The 22813-nt window shown below is 43.0% G+C and overlaps 1 protein-coding gene across 14 annotated transcripts; it reads left to right on the plus strand.

The window, feature by feature from the left end:
- The first annotated feature begins 209 nt into the window (after positions 1-209).
- Positions 210-21888, plus strand: KLHL23 (kelch like family member 23). 14 transcript variants are annotated; one of them, XM_053265223.1, is made up of 6 exons: positions 493-887; positions 1422-1506; positions 1733-1879; positions 11164-12378; positions 15856-16008; positions 19458-21888. In XM_053265223.1, the coding sequence occupies exons 4-6, from the start codon at positions 11166-11168 to the stop codon at positions 19766-19768; spliced, it is 1677 nt and encodes a 558-aa protein (XP_053121198.1). In that variant the 5' UTR covers positions 493-887; positions 1422-1506; positions 1733-1879; positions 11164-11165; the 3' UTR covers positions 19769-21888. The 14 variants fall into 14 exon arrangements, with proteins under 14 accessions (XP_053121214.1, XP_053121140.1, XP_053121198.1 ...); XM_053265232.1 differs by having other exon boundaries at positions 1761-1879; XM_053265207.1 differs by having other exon boundaries at positions 1778-1879.
- Positions 21889-22813: the final 925 nt, after the last annotated feature.

Consider the following 22813-nt stretch of genomic DNA (forward strand, 5'->3'; position numbering starts at 1 on the left):
CAATATCCGACCCAGAGACCAGATCCTGGCCCTAACCATCCCTGTCCCACTGGCTCATCCAAGCCCTCTCTCTCCCTCCGAGAGCTGCCCGACAGACAGTTTAACTGCCACTCTCCGCTCCATTCTGAAGCCCCGCCCCTCCCTCAGGAATCCCACCTGGAGGGCGGGCCCTTAGGCTTCAAAAGATGATTGACAGCTCTGGTAGTAGTACTGCCAACTGTCACAGGAAGCAAGAACAATCTCTGCTGAGCAGATGACCCCCATAAGAATCCCTGCGTCCCCCCTCCCGCTTTTGTTTGTTTGTTGTTGTTTTTTGGCTTACTCCTGCAGGGAAAAGGAAAAGTTCAGGTGTGCTGTCCAGCGCCGTCAGCAAGCGTCTAACAAACCCCAGCCAGCCTGGAAAGTAGAAAGAGCGTCCTTCTGAGGCAGACGCCGCTCTCCCGGGAGCAGGCGCGAGCTTCCTTTAGGCGCGGGGCGGGGGTGGGGGGGGGGGGGGCGAGGGCTCAGCAGCCCGTAGCTGGCGATGACCTTCTTGGGAGCAGAGCGGGACGGCGAGCAGCCCGCTGGGACACCAAAACAGGAGGTGGTGCCGCCCAGCCCAGCCGTCCCATCTGCTCTCTCAATCGCTTACAGCTGACAAGCAAACAACAAGCCTCTATTTTTTCTCCTTCCCAAAGATGGTCAAGGGGGAGCTGCCCGAGGAAGGCAGAGAGGGCTTGCTGCTGCCGCCGCCAGTAGCCGCGGGTCTGCTCTGGTTCGTGCCTCCTCCTTCCCCCGCTTTGGCTGAAGAGGGAAGGAAGACGCTTTGCCATTGGATCCGGCTGCCCGGCTAAGCCGCAAGAGGCGACCAACCACGCCGAGCGGCGCGCAGCAAGGCGGCAGGCCAAGTAAGTTTGTCACCTGCTCTTGCGGGCGCTTGAACCTGAACTCTCTCCCGCCGGCTTGGTGGGTGGCCTCGGCTCGGTCCTGAGAGAGGCAAGGTAGCAGCAGCCGCCGCCGGGCTGATGGAGGGAGGGAGCGGGAGAACCAGGATTGCTGAGCCGCCCGCTGGCCGGCCTGGGGAGGAAGAAGGCAGGGCAGGAGGAGGAGAGGAGGAGGTGAAAGGGGCTCTCCTGCTCCTTGCCTGTCAGGGAGCGAGCTCCCTCCTGCCGCTCCGATTCCCCAGGCACGACCCAGGCCAGAGAGGGTGGGACACGACGCCGCCACCGCCGCCAGCCTGAGAAGAGAGCGGGCTGGCTCCACACACCGAGCAACAGCAGCAGCTGCCGTCGCCGAGCGGGAAGGCGTCCCCACAATGCCCCACGCCCAATCCCAGCCGGTGACAACCATCTGTGGGGCAGAGGGGGGCGGCTTTTTTCCTCGCCGCCCTTGCCTTGCGGGGCTAAGGACCACCCACCTTCCTTTGTTTTCGTGTTTAAAAGCTGGCCCGCCGCCGCCTTCTTCCCTCGTTGGTCCAGCCGCCGCCCGGGTCTGGCGCCTACCTGGCCGCGTATCCGGGGAGAACAGGTGGGTCTTTAGCGACCTGGAGGGCTCTGCTGCAGCAGCTGCCGCCTCTGGGGACGGAGGTCGCGAGTGAGGAGGAGGAGGAGGGCTGGTTGGCGGCGGCGGCCGCGTTGTCTGTCCCTGGGGCGGGGCTGGTGTTGTCTCGGGGTTGCTGCTGCTACACCTGGCGATGGCCAGGCGGCGGGAGGGCAGAGCTCCATACTTCGTCTCCTGGGCGGGCTTTTAAAAGGCTCCCAGCCCAGGCTCTGTTTCTTCAGGCGTTTCGTTGTTCCAGAATGTAACCTCTCAGGAGAGCGCCCCAGAACAAAGGCCACCACCACTTGGCAAGTGTCTGCTTGTTTGCTCTTCACGCTGTATCCACGCTGACCTGTCCATGGTACTGCTTTGTTCACAAACTACAACTCAGAAATGAATAGTAAATGCTACACATTCTTTGTTCCGCATCCAGGGCATCAACGCTGAGTAAAAGATTGTGGAGTAGTGTATTTGATGTTTGTGATTGGATTAATACATTTTATACAGTGCCTTTTTCAAATCCCCTGTGTGTTTGATTGATTATAAGATGCCTCAAATCGAAAAATTGTTAGGTTAATTAAGTTACTTATATCACCCCTGGTGGTGAGATTCCTTTCTCTTTCTCCTTGTAGCTGTATTTATATTTAAATAAATATTTTTCATGTAAGAGAGAGATGTTACTCGGAGAGTGGTCTGAGAACATATGATACTTAAGACATATGGTTATTAAATTCAGTAATAATCCCAGCCTTGTCAATGTCTGAAAAGGCAACTGGAATTTATCATTTTATGGTCCCTGAAGGAAGAATTGAAGTGCAATGATTAAAATAGTTTTTATGCAGTTTAAGCAAATAGAATATTTTGGCAATGAAAAAATAATAATTTAAATAAGCAACACAGAGATGTTTTTCTTCCTATAACTGAATTTCTAACCATGAAACTACACATATTTGGACCTTCTTTACACTAGGAGATATATCACCTTTCAAATTATGGGTAGCTTGGATCCAGACTAAGTTAATTACAATAAAGCACTATTGAAATTGATATGATGGGTTAGTCATCCCTAGTATCTCCGCTTGAGTCTAGGAAAGATCCCTGTCTGAAATCCTGGGTAACTGCTACCAGTCAAGGTGGACAATACTGATCTAATGGGCTAGTGGTTTGATTTGGTATAAGACAGTGCACTAGGTGCACATATAGTGTGCTGCAGAACCCAGATGATTGCTGTGTTCCTGGCATACCATAGTCTGGGTTAATCTGTGTGAGATGGAATGGTGAGTTGTTATGCCTGTGAATGGCTTTTAATACCTTAACTCTGATCCTTCCTTGACCTAGGAATATATGCATCCAGTCAAAATATTTTAATATTGATTTCAAAGGGAAATACTCATGACTGAGTCTGGAAGATGCCTGGTGTATTCTGACAAAAATATTAAGTCTGTGATCTTATTCACACTTAGCTAGGAGCAAGGCCCTTTGAACTCAGTGGGACTTGCTTCTGAGTAAAACGGCATGAGGCTTCAGGACTGCAATCCTGAATTAGAAGATGTATCACTACACTGTAAATACAGACTTTAAGTCAGAAGGACTAAGGATCAGTTGCATAGCAAGTTCTGAAGAGGCCCATGTGCAAGCATTGAACTTAGCAAAAAAACCCAACAAACCTTCTTTTTTTGCTGGCAAATATGATGCCACCAAATTTTTTTGAAGGTGCTTTTTCTCCATTTCCCTCCTGCTCCCAGGGTAATAGGCAGCAAGCAGTCTGTCACTTCTACTGCCTGGGAGATCCAGGCAGCAGCACTGACTGACACAGACTTACAGTACTCTTGGGAGGCCCACCAAGTGGGCAAGATCATGCAAGACTTCTGTGTGTCTTTGCTGCAAAAGAACTGTAAGAACATGTTGAAAGCCAAAACACAATTTATAAATAGAGAGGATAAAGGTTCTCAGACTACATTATACAATATCCTAAGGATTTATTATAAACCAGGCTATGGGTCGCTGACAGGAATTAAAGAGTTGACAGCAGTATTCATTAGAGAAATACAACTTAACAAAATTAGGAACTCTTCCTTTAAAACTGCTCCAGTTTTTAAAATAGAAGCAACACTTCTTCCTTTTTTAATATAAAAACAGAAAGAGGCAAAGCATGGAGTGGAATAGAATAAGATACCAAATAGCAGTTAACAATGTTGGAAAGACTTTTTCTCCCATCCTCAAAACTAGCAGACAGACAGTTCCCATGAGGATGCTTCTTTCACTACCTGTGGAAGAGAGGATCTCTTCCAGACAGTGACAGACAATCTCAGTAACTGATCCAGGTGAAACACCACTTCCATTTTCATGTCCTCCCCAAAACTGTAAAAATTGCATCTATGGTACCAGAACTATGACAACAAGCCTTTATTTCTGCAAAGATATTTATAATCTCTTGAATATCCACCTTCCTAGCACACTTTTTCAGGGGACAACAGAGCAAGTTCATCTTGCGACATAATACTTCTTGGATAGTTTTAAAAATGTTTCAATTTGGGGGAAAATCTCTCTGCTGAAGACACTGCCACTGGTATGACCTGGAGGAACATGTACACCTCACAGACTTCAGGGAAACTGCAGCAGAGATCATGATAGAAAATCACTAGCAATTCAACTACTTCCTTTATAGCTGCCACTCTTTCAATTTGTGCTTTTGCAAAATTTCTAAATGATACTAACTGTTCTGGAAGAAAGGTTGAGAATTCAGTCTAATATTTCCTGAGCAGAATTTTGCTGGCTGCGCACAAGTCTTTATCATGTGCTGATGTTGGTGTTAATAACTGAAGCATGTTAAAAGTAAAAATCACATTATGTAGGCCCTATCCACCCCCAGCACAGTACTTCCAGTGACTATTGCTGGTGTCTCTCTTATGTTTCTTTTTAGATTGTGAGCTCTTTGGAGACAGGGATCCATCTTTATTTATTTATTGAAATCATTTTCAGCTATATTACTACTACTATTTAAATTCCCCTTCAATCTTTTCTGTGCATTTTATTATGAAAAAGTATGTTTAGCGGTTTTAGTTTCTAAGTAGCTTGTTTCTTTTTAGTAGCTTGTCTTTTTAAATTGTAATTATTTTAAATGTTAGCCTTTTTACAACAGCTATCATCATATTTGCAATCACCTCTATCAACATGTAAATTTTCTCCAGTATTACCTTCATTTAATGTGTAATTTTATGCTGGTCTCTGACAGTAATAAAGCTTGATTCTGATTTATTTATTATTTCTCTGTGTAAACCGCCTTCAGCCATTTTTGGAAGGGTGGTATAGAAATTGAATTATTATTATTAATAATAATAATAGAAGGAGAAACTGCAAGAAACATAGAAACACCAAACAAAGAAGATACAGTGCAATTCTGGGGGAAATTATGGGACAATCCAATAGATTATAATAAAAAAGCAGGCTGAGTGAAAGAGGTCGGAAAATGTAACCAACAAATGCAAGATCTAATAATAACACCAGAATTAATAAGTGAAAAAGCAAAGAAAATTAAAAATTGGACTGCACCAGGCAATGATGACTGCATGGCTTTTGGCTTAAACACCTAACAAGCCTTCATAAACAACTATCAAAACAGTTCAATCACATTTTGCAAGGAGGTGATATTGAACAATGGCTAACAACTGGGAAAACTCATCTCATAATGAAAGACCCAGCAAAAGGTGCAGTTCCAAGTAATTATAGACCTATAAAATGCCTGCCAACCCTGTTCAAATTATTAACTGGAATAATAGCAGATGAAGTAATGCAGCACTTATTAACTAACAAACAGCTTCCAGTTGAACAGAAAGGAAATTGTCCGAACACAAGAGGCACAAAAGACCAGCTGCTGATTGGCCTCTGATACCAAACATCTGAAACATCAAGTAAAATAAACCATCTGCTGTACATGGACGATCTGAAGTTGTATGGAAAGTTCCAATCAGAAATCAAATCACTGCTAAACACTGTCCGTATATTCAGTAGCGATATAGCAATGGAGTTTGGACTAGACAAGTGTGCTGCATTAATAATGAACAGAGGGAAAATAAGAAAATCAGAAGGAACAGAACTGCCCAATGGAAGCAACATCAAGAACCTGCAAAAGAAAGAACATTACAGATACTTGGGCATTCTCCAGGCTGATAACATTGCACACACTGAAGTTAAAAGAAAAATTGGAAGTGAATACATCAGGAGAGTTAGAAAAATCCTCAAGTCCAAACTCAATGGTGGGAACACCATAAACACCTGGGCTATACCTGTTATCAGATACACTGCAGGAATATTAGACTGGACCCAGGCAGAGCTAGAGACGCTAGATCGTAAGACCAGGAAAATAATGACCATCAATCATGCTCTGTACCTTCGCGGTGATGTAGATAGGCTATACCTCCCTCGCAGCTCAGGTGGAAGAGGAATGCTGCAAGTCCATCAAACAGTAGAGGAGAAAAGAGGCCCTGAAGAATATATCAAGGACAGTGAAGAAGATGCACTTCAAATGGTCAATAACGAGAAACTATTCAACACCAATGAAACCAAGCAGGCCTACAAGAAAGAACAAGTCAAGAACCGAGCAGAAAAATGGAAAAATAAGCCCCTGCATGGTCGATATTTGTACAAAATAACTGGAAAATCATACATCACCAAGACCTGGCAATGGCTTAAGAATGGCAACTTGAAGAAAGAAACAGAGGGTTTAATACTGGCTGCACAAGAACAGGCACTAAGAACCATGAGCCCCTGGTGGCGCATGAGCCCCCAACCACAATGAGCCCCTGGTGGCGCAGTGGTAAAACTGCCGCCCTGTAACCAGAAGGTTGCAAGTTCGATCCTGACCAAAGGGCTCAAGGTTGACTCAGCCTTCCATCCTTCCGAGGTCGGTAAAATGAGTACCCAGAATGTAGGGGGCAATATGCTAAATCATTGTAAACCGCTTAGAGAGCTCCGGCTATAGAGCGGTATATAAATGTAAGTGCTATTGCTATTGCTATTGCTAAAAACAAATGCAATAAGAGCCAAAGTAGAAAAATCAACAACAAACAGCAAGTGCAGCCTTTGTAAAGAAGCAGATGAAACAGTGGACCACCTAATCAGCTGTTGTAAAAAGATAGCACAGACTGACTACAAACAAAGGCATGACAAGGTAGCAGGGATGATACACTGGAACACCTGCAAAAAACACAAGCTACCTGTAGCCAAACATTGGTGGGACCATAAAACTGAAAAAGTTATAGAAAATGAAGATGCAAAAATATTATGGGACTTCCGACTACAAACAGACAAACATCTGCCACACAATACACCAGATATAACTATAGTCGAGAAGAAAGAAAAACAAGTTAAAATAATTGACATAGCAATACCAGGGGATAGCAGAATAGAAGAAAAAGAAATAGAAAAAATCACAAAATACAAACAACTACAAATTGAAATTGAAAGGCTGTGGCAGAAAAAGACCAAAATAATCCCAGTGGTAATTGGCACCCTAGGTGCAATTCCAAAACAACTTGAAGAGCACCTCAACACCATAGGGGCCACAGAAATCACCATCAGCCAATTACAAAAAGCAGCTTTACTGGGAACAGCCTATATTCTGTGACGATATCTATAATAACAGCAAGAACATTGATAATAAAATTCAGTCATCCCAAGTCCTTGGGAAGGACTAGATGTCTGGATAAAACAAACCAGTCAATAACACCTGTCTGACTATGTAAACAAAAAATAATAATAATATGTGGGGCTGCCTTTGTATGTAGTCTGGAAACTTCAGTTGGTTCAGAACACGGCAGCCAGATTGGTCTCTGGGTCATCTCAGAGAGATCATGTTACTCTTTTACTGATGGAGTTACACTGGCTGCCTATAGGTTTCCAGACAAAATACAAAGTGCTAGTTACAAAGCCCTAAATGGCTTAGGCCCTGGGTATCTAAGAGAGCGTCTTCTTCATTATGAGCCCCACCACCCACTGAGGTTATCTGAGGAGGTCCGTCTCCAGTTACCACCAACTCATTTGGTGGCTACATAGAGATGGGCCTTCTCGGTCACTGCCCTGAGATTGTGGAATGCGCTCCCTGCTGAGATACGATCCTCCCCATCTCTGGCAATTTTCAAAGAACACCTGAAAACCCATCTTTTGGCCCAAACGTTCTCAGCTTCCTAAATTTTGGGGGTTTTAATATCTGGTTTATTTTAAAATTAAAAACCCAATTTCGGGGTTTTTAATCACTAATTGTTTAATTGTTAAAATGTTTTAAAATTAATTATGTTGTTTTAAAATTTGTTTTAGCTCTTTACTGTTTTAGTGGTTTGTTTTAATTGTAAACCTCCCTGAGCCATTTTGGAAGGGCAGTATACAAATCAAATAAATAATAATACTGTCACTCATTGTCAACAATACAGAGTTGGATGGACTAATGCTCTAATAATAATAATAATAATAATAATAATAATAATAATAATAATAATTCAATTTCTATACCGCCCTTCCAAAAATGGCTCAGGGCGGTTTACATAGAGAAATAATAAATAAATAAGATGGATCCCTGTTCCCAAAGGGCTCACAATCTAAAAGAAACACAAGATACACACTAGCAACAGTCACTGGAAGTACTGTGCTGGGGGGTGGACAGGGCCAGTTACTCTCCCCCTGCTAAATAAAGAGAATCACCACGGTAAAAGGTGCCTCTTTGCCAAGTTAGCAGGGTGCAATATATTGATGCAATATATTGTTGCCCTATAGGGAGTCCTTGAGTAATGACCAGTAAGAGTCTTACTCCACTGATCAAAGGACCAGAAAACCCTGTAGAAAACCCATCACTAGTACTGAATTGGAGTACAGGATTGAAATATTAATATTATGGGGAAATTTCCAGGGAGAATGAAATGTACTGAAGCTAACGCTTAAAACATCATATATTGGTGTGACACTGCTTTAATATATACTAGCTGATACGGCGCAGAGCATCTGCGCCCCTAGTTTTCCCTGTCTCTCCTCCCCATCTCCATTCCCCCTCTTCAGTCCCGGTCCCTTCTTTCCCTCCCAGTCTGCTTTCCCTCCCCAATAGACAGCATGGCTGGCACTTTCTAATTCTCCCTGCTGCCATTTCCAACCCCTCCCACCTGCCCTCCCCATCATCATTGTTGCCATTTTCTCCCACCTGCCCGCACCTTCTTCCGCCCGTTGAGCTTGTGACATAGTTGAAATTAAGGGTAGATAAGGAACAACAGAGTTTGGGTGCTTGATATTCAGAAAAACATGCAGCAGACAGAAGGACTGAATTGATTAATTTAGGAGACACGCCTTGGTATGTTCTGAGCCCTCAAACTGGAATGGGGAAGAAGAGAGAAGTAACTTTGGGTTAGGGTATGTGTCCAACAGGTAAGATGATGATTGGAGGATGTCATGTAAACATCTTCTCTTAATGGTAGGTAGGAAAGGAATGCCCCACCACCACCACCAATAGCCAATATTCATGCAGCATTCAGTGCAAAACACTCCCTCCTCAGTTCAAGACACATGGTAGCCACTGAACAGCAAATCAGCTGTTCAGTGGGCAAGATGGCGACATGCTTTTGAAAGGTTTGGTCCTGCCCTCTGCCCCTCCCCCAAAGGTACCCAGAGGCACCCTTTGGACTGGACTTCTGGGTGGAAGTCTGGTTCTCAACACTGGGGGGGGGGTATGTTCCACTGGAGGTTGAGGGTGGCCACGCCACTGGCCTGTGCAGCCGAGCGCATGACTCTGAGGGTGGCTGTGGCCATCCCGGCTGATCTCCTGTTGTGTGTGGTTGGAGAGGCCGTGAGGACCAAGCGGGCCTGCCTGCAGCCAGCCTGCAACTGCCTGCCTCAGCGGCACCACCAGCTAAAGCATTGGGCCTGGCCAGGCCTGGAGCAGGCAAGCTGCTTCCTCATGCCTATGCACTGCAACGAAAACATTGCGAACACATTATGTCATGTGCTCATGATGTCACACTGCACAGGTGCAGGGAAGTGGCTCGCTTGCTCCAGGCCCAGCCCAGGCCCATTGCCTTAGCCACTGGCACTGAGGAGCAGGCGGCTTTGGGCTGGCTGCAGGCAGGCCCTCAGCCCTTCAACCCCAGCCATGCACAACAGGAGACCAAGTGGGCTGCAGCTTCTCTCAGAGTCGCATGCTTGCCACCTGGCATGGGCTGGCAGTGCGGCCATCCTGGCCCTTGGTGGGACATTTGGGGAGGCCCTCAGGCTCAGCCTGGGCCCACTGCAGCAGACAGAGCACAATTCAGCATGACTGGCACTGGTCATGCTAAATATGGTACATGCAGGTCAGTGGGAAGTATCTTATTCAGAATTTCTTCTAAAAAATAAATAAAAAATCCCCGCTTTCCCTGAACATGTTCTGGTGTAAGAAATAGTGCCGTCAGCACACACATGGCATCTGTGCATGTGCTGGCACCATTTGCTTGGTCAGCAACAGGGTTTCTTTGGGTCCCACACTGCCCCAGCAGGAAGCTGGAAGGGGTGGCAGAAAGCAGGTAAGCACCTGCTCTCCTTTTCCTTAAAGTCCCCTTTTGTATTTTCCTCAAAGTGCTTGAACGTTTGGGCACATTCCTAATTGCAGCTTATCTTGTGGTGGGAGTGGGGGTAAACATCACAGTAAACAAACTGCAAGGTGTGGTGGGCCGGTAGGAAAGGCCCATAGGTCCAGGCTTCAAAATTGCCTAGGTGCACTTCTGTATGTGCCAGGAGATGCACAGCTTAGCCTTCCCAGGGGCACTCTTCTTGGGCAGCAGTGTTCTTTGAACACATCCACCCAATTCTAGATTCACCCCTGTTAAGGATGTTGTTTCCATGGAATTAATTATATTTGGAAGGTCCCCCCACCCTGCTTCAAGCACATTCTCTCTTCAGTAGAGGCCTTATATCGGCAGTATACTGCCTCCTTTAGGCAGGTACAAACCTTTATCAAGAATATGGCATGGTTTTTATTGCTTAGGGATCATCTAATAAGCCAGTTTACTTATGCTGGCAGTTTTCAAAATAGCGAATCCATTTGGGACAGGGAACAACTTTCTGTCTCTTTTGCTGCTTAAACCATGTTCATAACTTTTTGCTGAAAAGTGATGTAATACTACATTAAAACAATATATGGTTTATTTTAGGCCTAGTACCCTTAAGTGGCACAGCAGGGAAATGCTTGACTAACAAGCAGAAGTTTGCCGGTTCGTATCCCCGCTGGTACTATATTGGGCAGCAGTGATATAGGAAGATGCTGAAAGGCATCATCTCATACTGTGTGGGAGGAGGCAATGGTAAACCCCTCCTCTGTTCTACCAAAGATCTTGTGATTTGATCTCACAAGAAGGGGAGGGGTTAGGGAGAGGGTTATTTCCCTCTTGTTAAGTAACTTGCTCATTTAAGGATATACTTTTATTTGTGGCTTTGCCTTTCTCTGCTTGATGTATTTACTTCAGTTTAATTTTGTTATTGTTATTCTTTTACCTGAAAAATTAAACGGTTTAAAAGAGAGCCTGCCATCCCAGACACACTTATCTGGGAAGAAGAGTAACTGAACTCAGTGAGCCTCATAGGAGCAGACTGCATGAACCTAACTGCCTTAACTTTTCTGACATTTTGTTGCAGGGATGGCACTAACTGGCCAGGAGGAATATACCTATACATTTAAAGACCTTTCTCATCCTGTGGGGTTCTTGAATGCATTCAGAACATTCTACCTTGATGGTTTATTCACGGATATTACTCTTCAGTGTGCTTCTGGTGTGATTTTTCATTGTCACAAAGCTGCACTAGCTGCTTGCAGCAATTATTTCAAGGCCATGTTCACTTCTGACATGAAAGAGAAGTCGAAGAACCAGATCACACTTTCTGGACTCAGTCCCACGATACTGGAATCGCTGGTGATTTATACATACACATCAGAAATCCAGATAACAAAGAGAAATGTTCAAAGCCTCCTTCAAGCTGCAGATCTTCTTCAGTTTACCTCGGTAAAGAAAGCCTGTGAGCAGTTTCTGGTGAGGCACTTAGATATTGACAACTGCCTAGGGATGCACTCCTTTGCAGAATACCATGTCTGTGCAGAGCTAGAAAAGGAATCTAGAAGGATTCTGCTATCTAGATTTGAAGACGTCTGGAGACAGGAAGAATTTCTGGAAATCAGCAATGAGAAACTCCAGTTTATTCTCTCCAGAAAGAATCTTGGCATTTGGAAAGAAGCAGCAGCAATAGAGCCCATTATTAAATGGGTAGCCTATGATGTGGACAACAGAGCAGAGTACATCTATGACCTGCTGAGTTGTCTCAAAACAGATTTAGATGAATTATATTTGAGGTCAGCCCTAAGCTTACACAAGAAATGTCGGTTAAATGAAAACAAGATCAGGTCTCTAATACACAGTGCCCTAAGCCCCAAGCCAAAAGCAGTTTTGACAAGATCTACAGCTGTTATGTATGTGATTGGAGGATATTATTGGCATCCTTTATCTGAGGTGCATGTATGGGATCCAATAACTGGTGCTTGGATCCAGGGTGCAGATATGCCAGATCATGCGCGGGAAAGCTATGCAGTCACCAGTTTGGGACCCAAGATTTATGTGACAGGGGGTTACAGAACCGACAACATAGAAGCTCTTGATATAATGTGGATATACAACTGTGAAGCTGATGAATGGACTGAAGGATGCCCTATGCTTAATGCAAGGTACTACCACTGTGCAGTTACCTTGGGGGGCTGTATCTATGCCTTAGGAGGTTACAGAAAAGGGGCTCCAGCTGAAGAAGCAGAATTCTATGATCCTTTAAAAGAGAAGTGGGTCCCTATTGCAAACATGATTAAAGGTAAGTGACATATTGCATGCTTATGGTATGAATGTTTTTCACTTGTCCTTCAAAATGTTAGGAAACAATATATTATGACAAACTAAGTTTTGTTTCCTATTGTGTACAGTGATTTTGTTCAGGCTTCAAAAGGCAGTCAGATCATGACATGATAATCTTCTATTCCTCCAATGAAATGCATAAGATGCAATGGCTTGAACAAGTACTGGTAATGCTATTATTGTCAGTTGAAAAAATTAATGTACAAATTAGAAAGTATGTTGAAAAGTTATGTTTTAGTATTAATATGAAATTCATGTTCAAAACTCTCACTAATATCCATTGCTTAAGCTATGCTTCTATGTGCATTCATAATAATAATGATTATGAATAAACTGTATTAAACAAATAATGTAATAATAAAACATGACTTTTCAATAATTATCACATTTCTCTAAATGTTTGGAATGTTATTCCATATTTGTGCTTGAGAACAGGAGAGACCTGGTGGAGAGAACATTCAGTTACTTGCAGCATTTGTATTTTCTGCCTTAACATATGTAAAATGAAGATTACCAATTTGCATATTTTAACCATTGGTCAACAAAAGATATTGGCATACCTACTTTGTTTCTTTGGACACTGAAAAACAAGCTGTATAATCAAATGCAAATATTAGACAAATGAACAGAAGTTTCAACATGAAATAGAAAAGTTTGTCTAAATGTACTCTACAGTACATTGATATGGCAGGCTGTCTTCAATATATGTTATGAATTTATTTTTTAAAACAATGTATAGTTTTAACAGTAAAATCTGCCAGGGAAGGGACAGGTAGATGGTTGGAGCCAATTATTAATGCTTCACTAAGGGAGGGCAAGATGCCATTGAGCCTCAAGCAGGCGGTGGTAAGACCATAACTAAAAAAGCCCTCCCTTGATTCTATCAACTTGGATAATTACCCCTGGTTCAAATATTCCTTTTATAAACAAAGTGATAGAGTGTGTCTGTGTAGCTGCAAAGGGTCTTGGATGATAGAGATTATCTAGACCCTTTTCAATCTGGCTTTTGCCCTGAGTTTGGGACGGAAACTGCCTTGGTCACCCTGGTGGATGACCTACAATGGGAACTAGACAGGGGAAGTGCATCCATGTTGGTTCTACTGAATCTCTCAGCGGTGTTTGATATTATTGATCATGGTATCCTTCTGGAGCATCTCTCAGGTATAGGAACTGGGGGTGGTGCATTGGACTGGTTCTGGTCCTTTCTTGGGGTGGGGGAGGTTCTATAAGGTGGTGCTGGAGTACTTCTGCTTGACCTCTTGGCCTCTGGCCTGTGGGGTCCCGCAAGGCTCAGTATTGTTCCCCATAGTGTTTAACATCTACATGAAACCACTGGGAGATTCCATCAAGAGGTTTGGACTGAAGTGTCATCAATATGCAGATGACACTCGGCTCTACCTTTCTCTGACATCAGATCCTAGGGAAGAAGTAGATGTACTGAACTGGAGGCGGTGATGGGTTGGATGTGGGCTAGCAAACTGAAGCTGAATCCAGACAAGACAGGTGCTGTTGGTCAATAGGAAAGCTATTCAGGATAGGGTGATTCAATCAGCTCTGGATGGGGTTGTACTTGAAAGAGCATGTGCGCAGCTTGGAAGTGTTTCTTGACCCAGCTCTGCTTTTGTATGCTCAGGTGAAGGCGGTGACCAGGGTGCCTTTGTACAGCTTTGGCTGGTGTGCCAGTTGTGGCCCTTTCTCAAGAAGGCAGATCTGACCATGGTTACCCATGCCTTGGTCATGTTGCAGCTGGATTACTGCAATGTGCTCTACGTAGGGCTGCCATTGAAGATTATTTGGAAACTTCAGTTGGTGTAGCATGCAGCTGCCAGTGTTCTTTCTGGAACTGCTCACTCAGAGCATATTATACCTATTCTGAAAGAGATGCACTGGTTGCTAATCTATTTCCAGATCCAATTGAAGGTGCTGATTATGATCTTTTAAAACCCTTACTGGTTTGGGCCCTGGATACTTGAAGGACTGCCTGCTTCCATGGGTTTCTGCCTGCCCAACAAGATCATCATCAGGTGGGCCTTTCCTCTGTGTGCCGACGTTGAGACAGGCTAGATTGTCATGTACATGGGACAGGGCCTTCTCTGTCATTGCCCCCAGACTCTGGAATGCTCTCCCAGTGAATGTTCACTCTGTGACAGCTGTGGTTGCTTTTAAAAAAACTAAATACTTTTTTATTAATATAGGCTTTTACCTCCTAAAGGCTGCCAGGTTTCTCAGCTTTCTTGCTTCTGTTTCTTTTTAATTGTTTCTTAGTGTTTTATGGTTTTAATGTTTAACTAATATAAGGTTTTAAATGTAACTTTTACAGAATCTTATTGTATTTTAACTTTTGTAAACTGCCTTGAGCTTCATTATGAAAGGTGGTATAAAAATTGAACAATAAATAAATAAGCTGTTTTATACTGAGTCAGACCATTGGTCCATCTAGCTCCGTATTGTCTACACAGACTGGTTGTGATTTCTCCAAGGTTACAGACAGGAGTCTCTCTTGCAGTCCTATCTTGGAGATGCCAGGGAAGGAACTTGGAACCTAGATGCTCTTCCTAGAGCAACCCCAACTTAAAGGGGAGTATCTTACAGTGCTCACATGTAGTCTCCCATTCAAATGCAAACCAGGGCAGGACCTGCTTAACAAAGGGAACAATTCATCTTGCTGCTACAAGACCAGCTCTCCTCCCATTTCTATACTGCCTGACATTTGTATCCCTTGGCAGTGTACATAAGTTAAAATACAGCAAATATAAAAGAGGATAGCATGATTAAAGCAATTTTATTATATAAAACCAATTAAATGTATTAAAAGCCTGAGAAAACAGGTGCATCTTAAGGGCCTTTTGAAAAACAGCCAGAGATGGAGAAGTTCTGGTTTTAACAGGGAGTACATTCCAGAGCCTCAGGACAGTCACAGAGAAGGCCCAGTCTGAGTAGCCACCAAATGAGCCAGTGGTAGCTGTAACTGGATCTCCCCAGATTATTTTAATAAGCAAGAGGGTTTATGACAAAGATGGCACTTTCTTACATACCCTGGACCCAAGCCATTAACGGTTTTATAGGTAGTAATTAGCACTTATTAGCTGCATATTGGCAGCCAGTGTAGTTTTTTTAAGGTTGGTGTTATATGGTCTCTTCAGGTTATCTCAGAGACCAGTCTGGCTGCCGCATTCTGCACCAATTGTAGTTTCCGGATTACGTACAAAGGCAGCCCCAGGTAGAGGGCATTACAGTAGTCAAGCCCAGAGGTTACCAGGCTATTTATATTAGTTATGCTGCGTGTGTGTGTGTGTGTGTGTGTGTGTGTGAGAGAGAGAGAGAGAGAGAGAGAGAGAGAGAGAGAGAGAGAGAGAGATTTGAATTTATTTGTGGAAATAATTATGAATTCGGCTTAATTTTGAAAACCTTTTACAAATTCAGTATTGCCAAATAGGGGTTGGAAATGCCACCGCTTGCGTCTTGAATGAAGTCATCTATGTGACTGGAGGTCACTATGGTTACCGGGGAAGTTGCACTTATGACCAAGTTCAAAGCTATCGCTCTGATATTAATGAATGGAGAGTAATCACCACCAGTCCGCATCCAGGTAAACTACTTAGCAATGTGAATAACATACTAGAAGCAGCAACTTGTCTTTTTTTCTTATATCAAAAAACCTCTGAAATTGATTTATACCCACATGGGTGAAAAGCTCATGACCTGTTGCGATACTTTATAAAGTGTTTGTGAAAATTCATCCATCAGCCTCAGAATTCAATGCTTGTTGCGGGGTGGGGTGGGGGGAGGTGGTCTAAGTCCTTCCTAGCACTTGGCTGCCTGTTATATTAGTACTGCTCAAGGCAATGGCAGCCAAATAGACTGTGACACCTTTGCTTGGTGTCCACTCTATCAGCCACTTGCTGTCAGATGACACCCCAAAAACAGCCTCTGAACATACTAGTAACTAATATGGCTCGAAAGGCACTTCTCTTTTAAGAAGATAAGTTTCATTTCAAGTGATAGGATCAGCCTGCCTGAGTATAACTGAGCATTTTAGGTGTTGTGGCACAAACCCCTGTCTTCTCTGCAAAGGAAAATGCTAGTTGTTTCCTGTGTGATACAGTATATGCAGGGCAGAGTGGTCCAGCTCTGCCACATATGCCTCAACATTTATTTATATAAAGTTTTATCGCACAGTGCTGGCCCAAAGATTGGTGGCACCCAAGGCACAGCCTGTCTTTGGCACCCCACCCTGCCCCCTTTGCCCATGCAGGCAAGTGCCTTCTGTTGGGCTGGTGGTCCCCATGACCTGCCCAGCCGCCCACTTGCTCTCCTTGCTGCCTCAGTTTGCCACTCGTGCTGCTGCCAGCTGTTTCTGGGCAGTCGAAACTGTGGCGCATTGTAATAATGTTGTCATGCGATGCAGAAACGTGATTATAATGTGCCGTGGCTGGCCAGCTGCCCAGAAGCAGGAGCAGCAGGTGGAGGTGCCAAGAAGAGCAAGTGGGCAGGCAGGCAACAGGGATTAGGAATGCCCATTCGGTTGCCTTCCCGCTCCCTCCAATGGGAGATACATGTGCATGCCCACGTGAGTGGCACATGACCCAGGCCATCGACGCCCTCCCCACTTGGTGTCCTGACTGTCTTGTTTGCCTAATGGATGGCCGGCCCTGATAACCCTCCTTTCTTGGCACCAATCCAAGGCAGCTAATAGCACACAAATATGCAGTTAAAATGTACACAATGATAAAAACCCATCAAGATCACAGAATATTAAAAAAAACACCCTAAATGAAAACAAATTAGGCAGTAAGACAGAAGAAAAGCCTGTCAATCAGCTTATAATAACCAAACAGCCTCCTTTTGATTGACATACAGCACAACCTATACTTTCCCATACAGCACAACCTAGCCATCCTCGTATGCCAGTAAGCAAGGTCTGGTCTTAAGCTGGCACCTGAAGGAGTGCAATGTAGGGGCTGAATGAGATTCTAATGGAAATACACTTCACAATTTTGGTGCTACCACTGAGAAGGCCTTACTCCTAGTAGATGCCTGCCATAGACAGCATGGGTACTTACAGCATGGCTTTCACTGATGAGCAAAGCAAACAGGGTGGCACATATGGGAGCAGGTGTTCCTTAGAGTATCCAGGTCCCACACCATCTAATAGGGCCTTAAAAACTTAAACAAGCACTTTGAATTGGGCCTAGAAACAAATAGGTAACCAATGCAGATCCTGCAGGTTTGGGGTGATGAACTCCCAACCTACAACCCGTTCAGCCAGGCTGCAGCCCTTGTACCAAATGTAGCTCCAGATGCTCTTCAAGGGTGGACCACCTGCTCAACAGGAGGCACCTACCTGCATCAGTACTATGCAGGGGGGTCTTGTATGGTCCTTTCTCTCAGGTAGCAACATGTATTGGACTGCCTCTGGCTGCTCCTCCCTAGCCTTATTGCAGGCTTGGGCCTGCTTCCAGCACCAGAGCAAGGCTACCTTCTTTGAAAAGGCATTTCTGATTATAAGAGGTGAACATTTCTGATAGAAGAGAAATCTGTGCTAACTAATAAAAAGTGATCGCAGTCAAGTAGTTTATTCATCCTTAAACGATATCGTATGTCTTGTGGATGACATGACTACCTATAACTATTACAATGGAGCTATGTTATAATCCATCATTATGATGGAGCTACATCAATCAATCAATCAGCTTAATTATGGTCAGAGACCATCATAGGTTGATGGTCATACAACATACAACTATCAGTGAATATAAAAATGTCTAAGAAGTATAAAATATTTAAAATAAGCTATAGGATATGCTAAAGGGTAAAAACAGGATAGCTAAAAATAAGGGAAGACAACTGATAAGACTAATAAATCTGATAAAACTACTAACATATAAGCAATTTAGTGCAATCTATATATAAAATTGGTTTATAGGGAGATACTACTCTAACGGGATGACTAGTAAAAAGGAGATAAAACATAGTTAAATATATAAGTACATATCTAACTATAAGTTAAAAGCAACTAATATAGTAAAAGTATTTTAAAAGAACATGTTAGAATAAATTGGTCAGTAGTTAAACCATGGGTTATGGGCTGGCAGTCAAGGTCCGACGGATCTTGCACGCTGCCGCACAGAACCTAGCGACATTGTATGTGAAGGTTTGCTTTTCATCTGAGAGCAGCATCTTACTGTAGACTTGATTGGAATGGCCAGCGTAGTTGCAAAGTAGAGGAAGTATGAGCTTCTCCCGGCTATCTTTACAAAACGGGCAAGACAAGAGTACGTGTTCAGTAATTTCCACCTCCCCAGAGGCACAGGGGCAAAGCCCTTCCCTAAATGGGATCTTCGTGTATTTACCTTCCAAAACAGCGGATGGAAGGGCGTGACAGCAGGCGAGGGGATGGAGCTACATTATAACCCCTGGATACTACTGGGAGGAGGCAGTTATCCTTGATCAACCTATACAGAAAAAGATGACAGCTGTTAGAACATTGTGTTTTAAGTCATGGCATTTCTTCAATCACTTACTCAGCTGAAGTCAATTGGACTATGCGACAACAGCTCTAGAACAGAAGAGGTTGAGGAATTACAGTACTCGGGGAAAGGGTGTCAGCTGAAGACAAAAAATGCCTCAAGTATCTTAACTACCCAATAAAGAAATGGACTATAAGTAGGGATATAAATAGACAAACTAAGAGAGAAACGTGCATTTTCAAAATCTGACAGTAGGATGCAACTCCACATTGCAATAACTGAGTCAAACACAGCTTTCTGTTCATAGAAATGTACTCCTTTTTCTGGAAACTAAAATATACAGTTCATGAGTTAATCTCCCTTGCCTCAGTCTAGAAAAATCTATATCGAATACCCTTGCAATCCAAAGTACAGTTCAAAAACTCCTGAAGTTTTTGAATTGTTATTAGCCATCATAGACAAACTATATCAGTAGTTTTGAATCATGGGCCTCAACTGCCAGGCCTGCTGTGTTTTGTGTTTTCAAATGGCGTTAAATGTTTAAGTGTTTCTATGTTCTCCTTTACAGAATATGGACTGTGTTCAATTGCGTTAGAAAATAAACTCTATCTTGTGGGTGGACAGACTACAATCACAGATTGCTATGATCCAGAGCAAGATGAATGGAAACAGAAAGCTGATATGATGGAAAGGAGAATGGAGTGTGGTGCAGTTGTCATGAATGGATGCATCTATATAACTGGGGGCTATTCCTCTTCTAAAGGGTCGTATTTGCAGAATATTGAGAAATATGACCCTGAATGTAACAAATGGGAAATCGTGGGCAGTCTTCCCAGTGCTATGCGTTCACATGGCTGTGTCTGTGTATACAATGTATAAGAGGAAGGTTTTGCTCGGTTTTGCTCTTAGAAGGGCCCTGTGTGTTCTGATTAGCAGAAAACTGATCAGAATAATTCTTGGCACTTATATTTTAAAAGGGAGAGTGGTCATTGCTTCTTTGCCTCGGTAGGCTTTGGCACAACTGAATACCTTTTTTGCACCAACTATGATCTAACCCAGGAGTTCTCAACTTTTGGTCCTCGGATGTTGTGGCTGTGGATGATGGGAGTGCAACATCTGGGGACCCAAGATTGAGAACCCTGGTCTAAGACTGTCATCCTGTGCACACTTGCCTGTTTGTAATCCCTGCTGAACACTTACTTCTGACTAAACATGCATAGGATTACTCTGCACATCTGTGCAACTTTTCCTCCATTCCATTTTAAGACTATGACAAACTGGGGGTTGGGGGTTGTCATCTAGGCCAGCAACATCTGTTTTTCTCTCTGTCTGCCTCTGGGATTTTATTGTTTTGTTTAACATCCCTCCTGAAGAAGAGTTACAATGAACTCAATAGGTGGGTCACTAGTTTGTGACTTTTAGAAAATTGGTCCTAATAAAGGTGGTATGCTGTTCAGGATTTTTTTTCTGCTGGACCAATATACCACCTACAACTTGTGTTTAATAAATACAGCATGTGTACATATACACAATATATAAATTTTGTACGATTCTCTCAGGTCACCGTTGCATATAAACAGAATATGGGTGTGGGCAATTCAGCACAGACACCTGAAGGACCATGGGAGGTCAGGCACTGACATACACATGGTTCTGATTGGGCAGAAGTCACTGCTCTCAGGGTGCATCATGTAGCTGCTCACCTGATGCACTATAAACTTTTTCAGGAAAAAAATCAGATTGGAATGGTATTTAACTTTCCCCCCCATATTTTTACATACTGTTTGTATTTCATAAAACACTTTTGTATTTTGAATTGACACTTATATATAACTTTTTTTATTATGATTTAACAAACTGACCTAGGTCTCTGAAGATAACTAGATGTTTTTTATTATATTCAAACCTATTCTCAATTTGGCCTATATAGCACCACTAAAAAGGATTTTATCCTAAGCATAAAGTAATCTGACATATAGAATATGCAATTTCAAAATGTATTGGTGAGAGGGTTTCCACCCCCTTCTTTACTAAAAAGGCTTTATGAACACACAGCACCATACTTCTCTGCAGTGAACAGGACATCTTTAAGTATCAAAAACTAGAATAGTTTTTGCTAAGATACTACAGGTATGTGATATGAGTTGCTAATTACCTACAATTGTTTATATGATTTATTTATTATAGATTTTTATGAGTGGTTTCTTTCCATTAAAATCTACAAGACCTAGTGATCCCACAGGGCTCAAAGAGGCTTCAGCCATGAACATTATCAGGGGAGGTTGCTTGAGTGATATGCCTAATTACCTCAAACTTGTGAACATACCCACAGATTATAGTTAGTATTTGTGAAAATGTCATAGTGGAAGGGTTGAGCGTGTGCCTTTCTGATCCAATATCACCAGCCTAGACATCTAGGATATTGCAGGATAAGATCTTTTGAGCATCTGTTCACTTTACAGTGCATTGGACTGACTAAAGTACAGTCCTACTGTAAGTATATGTTTTGGAAGTAAGTGGGTTTGCAATCAATAGGGCTTTCTTGCAAGTGTTTTGAACTGTAATGAAATGATCAGGTGTTATAGGCTGTTTTGGGTTTCTGCTTTCAGTGTTTGTTGCAGGCTCTGATTAGATTGAACAAATGCCTATCTTAGGGGGTAATCAGTATTCTGTAGTATATCTTGAGGCACTTTATAGGATTAAATCATTCTCATTTCCAATAAAATGCTGCACTCGTACATAAATACTCCAAAAAGGGTGTCGCCAACAGATTTGCTAGTGCAGTATCATGATGACAATACTGCAAGCAGATATGCCAATGTAAATATCTACAGTCAATCATTGCTCTTTTCATTTCAGTGTTAGAACTGCACCTTTAGAATTTGTATTGATAAAAGTGGAAATGAATTAGAATGTAATGATGTAGTTTTTATGTTCTCGTCTATTGCTGTTATTTAATGGCAGTTTAATTTAGAATAAATGTGTTGCACATTTGGCAATATTTGTGCCAGTTCTGGTTTTTTGTTTTTTTGCAGTAAATGTACAGTCTTGCCCTGTTTCTACATCTTGAATAAAGAATATGCTATTTGTTAAACAAAAAACAAAAAACACAACTCCAAACATTTGGTAAGGATATACATTTTCCAAATTAATCTTTGGCACATTTCCACTGGAAAAAATGGGGCTTGTAAATGTGTTTAGTTCACGATGCTGAAGTAGTATTAACCACTTTCCTCAAATTTTCTTTTGTAATATGAGAGCAATCAAGTTTGGCTCCTCCAAACATCCTTGAAGATCAGGATGCAAAAGTTACATCGAATCCACCATTGTGGTGGATTCCTGATTCTCTGCATGTTTATGGAGAACCAAGTCCCACTGATCTTACTCCCAGTTATGGCTGCATAGAACTGCAGCCATAACATCACCCTCATGATATATACTAGGGGTTCTTAAAGTTGGTTTTCCAGATAATGTTGGGCTAGAACTCCCATCATCCCCAGCCACAGGGGCTGAAGGCCGTTGTGACTGGGGGTGATGAGAGTTGTAGTGCAACAACATCTGAGGATTGATATTTGAAAACCCCTGATTTCAGACCATCTGCAGGCGAGAGGGAGGTACCAGCAGACTCAGGGTAACTCACAGATACATAGATTTCACAAAAAATATGAAAGGAAAAAAGAGGGTACCCCCCCCATTGCCCCAATGTAATTCAGTGGAGCAGAATGTTAATGGACTCAGAGGGTGGTTAACAGATAACCAGGTGGGTGGCGCTAATCGAATTGTGTGGAGGGGAAGGCAGGCTTGAACAAAAAAGGGAAATGTCTTAGCTTGAAGAATATTTTCTCTATATAGTTACAACCCCTTCTGCTTCTGAGGGGGAAAGGTACCTAACCTTTCACTGTCTGGGCACAGGCTCAAGCAACA

Source organism: Hemicordylus capensis, chromosome 1 (genome assembly GCF_027244095.1).
Source record: "Hemicordylus capensis ecotype Gifberg chromosome 1, rHemCap1.1.pri, whole genome shotgun sequence".
NCBI lineage: Eukaryota > Metazoa > Chordata > Lepidosauria > Squamata > Cordylidae > Hemicordylus > Hemicordylus capensis.

Coding starts and splice junctions, on each gene's coding strand:
- KLHL23 (XM_053265239.1), top strand. CDS start 11,166: ATGGCACTAACTGGCCAGGAGGAATATACCTATACATTTAAAGACCTT. Junction 12,379..15,855: donor TATTGCAAACATGATTAAAG/GTAAGTGACATA, acceptor ATTGCCAAATAG/GGGTTGGAAATGCCACCGCT. Junction 16,009..19,457: donor CACCACCAGTCCGCATCCAG/GTAAACTACTTA, acceptor TCTCCTTTACAG/AATATGGACTGTGTTCAATT.